Source organism: Miscanthus floridulus, chromosome 11 (assembly GCF_019320115.1).
Source record: "Miscanthus floridulus cultivar M001 chromosome 11, ASM1932011v1, whole genome shotgun sequence".
Classification (NCBI taxonomy): Eukaryota; Viridiplantae; Streptophyta; class Magnoliopsida; order Poales; family Poaceae; genus Miscanthus; species Miscanthus floridulus.
In genome coordinates, this window is record NC_089590.1 from 96,655,763 (window position 1) to 96,662,503 (window position 6,741).

The following is a 6,741-nucleotide window of genomic DNA, read 5'->3' on the forward strand; positions in this document are numbered from 1 at the left end:
TGCCCGCGGCCCGCGCACACGAGCCTGTGCCTACCTATAGCGCAGCCTAGCTACATGCTCCTACTATACTCGAGGTGATTTTGAAGAGTTGCAACGCTTGGTTGATTTATTATGAGAAAAAAATATTATTCGTTGATTGAAAAAGTAGAGCTTCAGTGATCCAAATCCATGCATGCAATGCAATGCAAGCACAAATTCAGTTCTCCTACATACTACTACATACTACAGGCTACAGAAGAGGAATGGCACTTCTCAGTTCGGAAGCTCAGTCAGAGCTGGCAAGCTAGCTGCTTGCTTCACTTCACCGCCCCAAATTCAGCACTGCTCGTAGTACTTGCTGCTACTTTACTGCTGGGGCCTTGTTTAGATTATCTCCAAATTCTAAGTTTTTTCACTCTCTTTCCGTCACATAAATTTTTGGACGCATACATGGAGCATTAAATGTAGGTAAAAAAAATAACTAATTGCACAGTTTGGTTGTAAATCACGAGACGAATCTTTTGAGCCTAGTTAGTATATGATCGGACAAAGTTTGTCAAATACAAACGAAACGTGCTACCGTGTCCAGATTGCAAAAAATTTGCAATCAAAACGAGGCCTGGCTTTCGCTTCCCTTCCTCCCTAGTAGCAGTAAGTAGTTCCTATACTTCCTAGCAGCAGCTATTTATGCGGCAGCAGTGTGTGACACATTGAAAAGCATCCGATTCTAAAGCGAGCCAACAACAAGACACGAGCCCCGGGCGGCCCCTACGTTCCTAGTACTAGCTACTCAGTAGATGGTAGGGCAACAGCAGCAGCAGCACGAGCGGCAGAGCAGTGTGTTGGTCGGTGGTGTCAGATCAGCAAGCAGCAGGTCTTCAGTCTCCTGCTCCATCAGGAGCTAGCTAGCTAGCTAGCTAGCTGTGGAGGAAAGCGTCGACCTTGGCGTTGGCGGTGCGGGACAGGAACTTCATGCAGATGGGCGGCTTGACGCCGGCGAGCGCCAGCACGGACTGCGGTACCGTCCAGATGCCGTCGCCGCAGATGAGGCCCGACGCGACGGGGGGCGCGAACGCCTTGGCCCTGGCCGGGTCTAGGCGGTCCCACACCAGGCGCACCAGGCTGCCGATACACATGTCGATGCCGAAGTAGGGGCCGAGGTAGAAGGGGATGGCCATGGCCATGGGCAGCGGGATGTAGACGGCGGCGCGGGCGCCCGCGAGGTCCCGGGCAAGGTTGATGGCGATGGCGGCGGTGAAGAAGGCGATGCAGAGGTCGAGGCAGTGCCGGGGCAGGGAGCCCAGGCCCTGGACGCCCAGGATGGCCATGTTGCGGTACACCAGCGCGTTCGGGGACGGGTACTCGGACCCCGGCAAGCCGATGTCGCGGAACGCGTTGTAGAAGAGCCAGAACACGGACGGCGCCACCACGCAGCCCATGGCCGTGCCGATCACCTGGCTCACGAACATGGACCGCGGTGACGCCAGGGTCATGTACCCGGTCTTGAAGTCCTGCGTCAGGTCCGACGCCGTCGACACGATGCCGATCATCACGCCGCACGCCGCAAGGCCCGCGATGATGCCGCCGCTGCCGCTGCCGTCGGAGTCAGAGGCGGCCGCCCAGGCCCCCACCGTGAAGATGGCCAGCTTGCCGTACGTCGTGGCCAGGGACCAGTCCGTGAGCCCGCACCCGTACGCGTTGCAGAAGGCCAGCACCGGCGCGATCACGTACGACGCTGCCACGTGGTACCACCGCAGCTGGTGGAAGATGTGCGGCACCGTGGCGATGGACACCACGGCGATCACCAGGTACGCGCTCAGCGCCAGCGTGTTGGGGATCTGGTCCTTGAGGAACAGCTCCGTGCGACGCCTGTCGTCGAACGTCTCCTCTGCCGCCGGCAGCGATTCGCTGCCGCCGCCGCCGCCGTCGGAGATGGGGAGCGTCGGCTCCGACATCATCCCGCGCACCTGCACCACCAGCGCGGTCACGGTCCTCGTCATAACCTTGAGGAAGTTGTACAGGCCGTCGCCCAGGATCAGCGCGATGGAGACGAACACCTGCAGGCACGATTGCGTTGCATCACCACACTCGAGATGTATGCATGGATGGACGGATTTGGAGGAACCCTGGAGCTCTCCCACCGTCACCTACGTACGTACCCGGTAGCCGACGATGCCACGGAGGCTGCTGGGTTTGAGGTCGGCCGGGTACCAGTCGCCCTTCTTCTGCTCGATGAGCGGCCACATGATGCCCCACGACACCACTCCTCCCAGGAGGACGGAGGCGTTGACGAGGTAAGGGCAGATCATCCCGACGCCCACGTACGTCGTCGAAAAGTCGAAGAAGAACCTGCAGGTGCAGGCAACAGCAATTCAGTTGCGACGCTGACGGAACTCTGAAGCACAATGCATCAAGCTACTGGCTTACTTCTGCCTGTAGGCCTCGAGGCCGAGCGTGGGGAAGGACATGAAGCCGCAGCCCTCGCCGGCGGTGTAGAACCACTGGAAGAAGCCCCAGGCGAAGCTGCCGGCGAAGAACTTCCCCAGCGTCTTCACCTGTCTCCTGCAGCGAACGTTCCAGGTTTCAGAGTTCAGACACATGCAATTTGTCAGGATCGGAGGAACAACAGCGTCTGCGTCAGAGAGCAGTGAGTTGAGTACTTGGCGAGCTTGGCGCCCTGCGGAGTGTGGAAGCTGTTGATGAGGTGGGCAGTCGCAGTGCCGCTCGGGTAGATGAGCTTGTAATCGATGATCATTATCTGAACACAGGCGGCACCACGATGGAATGAATCAACCGAGTTACAGTGACGGATGAATCCAACGCTGAAGAAACAAAGAACTGCGGCGGCGTCAGAGACAGAGTTGGTGGATGTGCGTGCGTGCGTACCTTCCGGAGGGGCACGACGGAGAAGAGGCCGAGGAAGCTGACGATGAAGAGGAAGCCGATCATCCAGCCCAGGCCGGGGTTCTTGATGTTGTGCGGGTCCCAGGTCTCCCCCGATTGCTCGCTGATCCTCTCGCTCATCGCGAACATGTAGCTGCCGAATCCTCCTGCCGGATTAATTGACGCGTCCGTCAGCAACAGATTTTGATCTGAAGCCGTCAGGCGTCAGGAGTCAGGACTATGAAGTCACTGACGCCCCGAACAGCAGAGCAGGAAAGAAACAAGTCCAGAGAGCGCGACGCGGACGAATGAAATTCAGAATTCAGAGTCTGGAAAAGCCCAATCTAGATCCATAAACGACGAACTGTCGCGTTGCGAATTCGAGGCCATGCGATGGATGCGGTTTGGCAATCCTTGGTGATCAGGAAGTCCCGATCCAGAATACGTACTGACGGTTGATGGACAAGGTGTGCACTGCATACCGCTGAACGCGATACCGGAGCAGGCGACGACGCAGGTCTGGACGACGGTGTTCTCCTGGCGGGTGAAGGGCATGACGCCGGTGAAGCCGGCCTTGGCGAGGAGCTTGGTCCAGGAGGTGAGGAGGAAGAAGCCGAGGAGGCCCGCGGAGACGTTGAGCGAGGGAATGATCCCCGTGGTGAGGTTGAGCTTCATGACGATGACGCTGAACATGGTGCCCAGCAGCGCGCTCACCGCCAGCGCCCGCGCCGTCACCTGCTCCCGCCACCTGGGCACCTCCCGCCCCTCGAACACCCGCTCCACCGACTCCTCCGCGTCGTCGTCGTCGTCCTCCTCCTCCTGTGCTCTTCTCCTCGCCATGGTCGCCCGCCTGGCCGCCCCCGCGCGCGCGCGCGAGTCAGAGAGAGTGTCAGTCCGTTCCTGCCGCGGCGGTTTGTTCGACCTCGCTCTCCGACGTCCGACCACCGTTCCCGTCCCGTCCCGTGCCCCGTGCGTGGTGATCGTGGCAGCAGCTGCACGTACGTGCGTGCGTGTGGCCTTGAAGGAAGCTGGAGTGCCAGGGCCCGCGTGTCAGTGGGTACGCCCGCCCGCCCGCATGGTCGCCTCGAGTTCCTCACTGCGCGCGAGCGGTTTCGGCGGGAGGGTCAGTTGGTCAGTGACACCTGTGCCGGGTCTCTCGGGCAACTGGAGGAGGAGTTCGTCGCGGATCCGTTTCTCTCGGCCACTGTCTCGCTCGCTCGCAGCATGTACGTTTCGTGCTCGCACGGTCGTCGCGGTCTCGCATCCCAGCCACATTGACAGACAGGTAGTAATAAACGAAGAAACAACAAGAACCAGGCAGGCAACAAACGGTCGGCTCAGTGTTGCATTGCAGGTGTTACGTAGGCGCATGGTTGGAAAACACTGTTTATACTGAAATGTTATGAGAGAAAAATACTACTCTAGCTGAAAAAATAAGCCGAACAAGTCGGCTTCTTTCCCAGCCCAACAAAGCCATAGCATTATTGTTCGTACACGTACTTTCGTCTTCCTAGTGTACTGCTACTGGTACACAAGACAAGAGTGGCATTGGGGCGCGGCGGCGGCCTCATGCGTCAAGGGTGCTCAAGGGCACTTGGGGCGCCTGCCGCGGGTGGTGATGGCAGCGTAGCAGGGGCAGATGTTAGCATGTTATGGTAGGCTCCACTAATTGTGGATGTAATACCAGCGTGTGCGGTAGGCTTGTTGCCACCCCAGCTGTATATATATACATGTACATTGATATGGAATACAATCAATCATTCCCAAAACACTTTCATGGTATCAATAGCGGTTACGATCCGCTACTCTTCCGCAACCATAGCTCGCGCCCGTCACTGATCCGATCGCCGCTCCTGTCGCTGACGTCGTCGCCTGGAGTGCCGCCGATCCCATCGCCCGGCCTGCTGATGCCCCGATCGCCCGCCTGTTCCTTCACCGGGCGCCATTGCTGATCCCCCTCCAGTCGCGCGTCGCCCGATCCCGTCGGAGCTCGCCGCACGATCCCCCCCATCGCGGTCGTTCGCGGGCCACTGTCGCGGTCGCGGGCCCTCTGGCGTCGCGCGAGTCGCGCCCTCGCTTCAGTCGCGCGCGCCCGGCATCAGTCGCGGGCGTCGGCCACGCGATCACGCGTCCTCGCTCCAGGCGTGAGTCCCGCCCTCGATCGTGCGAGCCTGTCCTGCTCCCTGCTGACGCTCGCGCCAACCCCTGATGGCGGCCAACGACGACGACGCCGCGGCCGCGGCTGCCGCCGCCAAGGCGGCCAAGGAAAAGGAGGACGCCGCCCGTGCTGATGCCGCGCGCCGGGCCGAGGAGGCTCGACTCCTCGCCACCGCCCTCGACGAGTACGAGCAGGCTCACGAAGCTCTCTAGGCGCAGGCCACAGCCGTCGTCAACGTGAAGGTCCTCATCCCCATCGTCCTCGACAAGGCCACGGACTCCTACACCAAGTGGCGTGGCATCTTCATCACCGTGCTTGGCAAATATGCCCTGACACGCCACGTTCTCGAGGATGAGACCTTCCCCACGCGTCCGCCGTGGATCCAGGCGAACTGCTGCGTCCTCACATGGATCTACGGCACCGTCTCCGGCGACTTGCAGCAGTCCCTGATGATGCGCCAAGGTACAGCACGCCATGCATGGTGCTACCTCGAGGATGAATTCCTCAGTCAGAAAGAGTCTCGTGCCCTTCTCCTCGAGACGCGGTTCCGCAATTTTCGTCAGGACTCTCTGAGCATCACCGACTACTGCCGCCGCCTCGAGTCCATGGCTACATCCCTCGCCGAGTTCGGTGACCCCATCGGCGATCGCCAGATGGTGCTCACGCCCCTCCGCGCCCTCAGCGGCAAGTTCCGCCACATGGTGTCTATCCTCAAGATGCACCGTCCGTTCCCGACGTTCACGGAAGCCCAGACACACCTCCTGCTGGAGGAGTTGGAGATCGACGCCTGTCCTCCGTCTCCGCCGGCCGCCCTTATCGCTGCGACGCCGCATCCAGCGGCACCCAGTGCTACCGCACCTCCACGTCAAGGAACCGTCCCTCCTCCGCGCCCTAACGCGCCCACTAGTGTCCAACGCAACGGCCGTCGTCGCGGACGCGGTGGCCGCAACAGCCCCTCGACCAACAACAGCGGCGCGCCCTCTGCACCTACTGCTAGCGTGCCCTATGGTGGACAGGGCGGTTCTTCACCAGGCACACATCCGTCGTTCGCCCATCCTTGGGCAGGCACCATGCGTATGTGGCCATACAACCCGACCGGGCGCCCGACACCACCACCGGCATTCCACGCAGTGCCGCACTATGGTGGTTTTGGTGGTCCTCCCTTTGGCGCTCCACCCCCTCAGTACGACGCGTACTATGGGGGAGCTACTCCACCAGTGTTCTAGGCGCCCGCACCGGCATATCAGGCGGCGTCCTAGAACCCCACTCACGGCGGGTCATGGAACCAGGACTCCCTGGCGCACTCCTTCAACACCATGACGCTGACCCCGCCGGCCTCGACGACTGAGTGGTATGCCGACTCTGGTGCTGGATCACACATGACATCGGATGCTGGTAAACTCTCCACCATTTCCCCACCTATTTCATCTACTCCTTCATCTATCATCGTGGGAAATGGTGCCTTGCTCCCTGTCACTGCCACTAGATCACACACTTTTTCTTTACCGCATCGTAATCTTGTTCTTAATAATGTTTGAGTGTCGCCCCACATCATTAAGAATTTGATCTCTATTCGTCGTTTTACCACCGACAATAACTGCTCCATCGAGTTTGATCCTTTTGGCCTTTCTGTGAAGGATTTGCAAACCAGGAACGTGATCGCCAGGTGCAATAGCTCCGGTGACCTCTACTCGTTCTATGCACCCTCCACCAGCACCTCC

General features: G+C 59.8%; 2 protein-coding genes across 3 annotated transcripts; one reads left to right on the top strand and one right to left on the bottom strand.

The window, feature by feature from the left end:
* Positions 1 to 495: 495 nt before the first annotated feature.
* LOC136494080 (probable metal-nicotianamine transporter YSL10) lies at positions 496 to 3,859 on the bottom strand. Of its 2 annotated transcripts, none has more exons than XM_066490224.1 (6): positions 3,312 to 3,859; positions 2,866 to 3,029; positions 2,640 to 2,737; positions 2,407 to 2,541; positions 2,139 to 2,328; positions 496 to 2,036 (listed from the first exon to the last, which is right to left on the bottom strand). In XM_066490224.1, the coding sequence occupies exons 1-6, from the start codon at positions 3,700 to 3,702 to the stop codon at positions 897 to 899; spliced, it is 2,118 nt and encodes a 705-aa protein (XP_066346321.1). In that variant the 5' UTR covers positions 3,703 to 3,859; the 3' UTR covers positions 496 to 896. The 2 variants fall into 2 exon arrangements, with proteins under 2 accessions (XP_066346321.1, XP_066346322.1); XM_066490225.1 differs by having other exon boundaries at positions 3,345 to 3,856.
* A 1,211-nt stretch (positions 3,860 to 5,070) lies between these two features.
* LOC136492506 (uncharacterized) lies at positions 5,071 to 6,246 on the top strand. The gene is made up of 2 exons (XM_066488500.1): positions 5,071 to 5,214; positions 5,263 to 6,246. Exons 1-2 carry the CDS (start codon positions 5,071 to 5,073, stop codon positions 6,244 to 6,246), a joined length of 1,128 nt encoding a protein of 375 aa, XP_066344597.1.
* Positions 6,247 to 6,741: the final 495 nt, after the last annotated feature.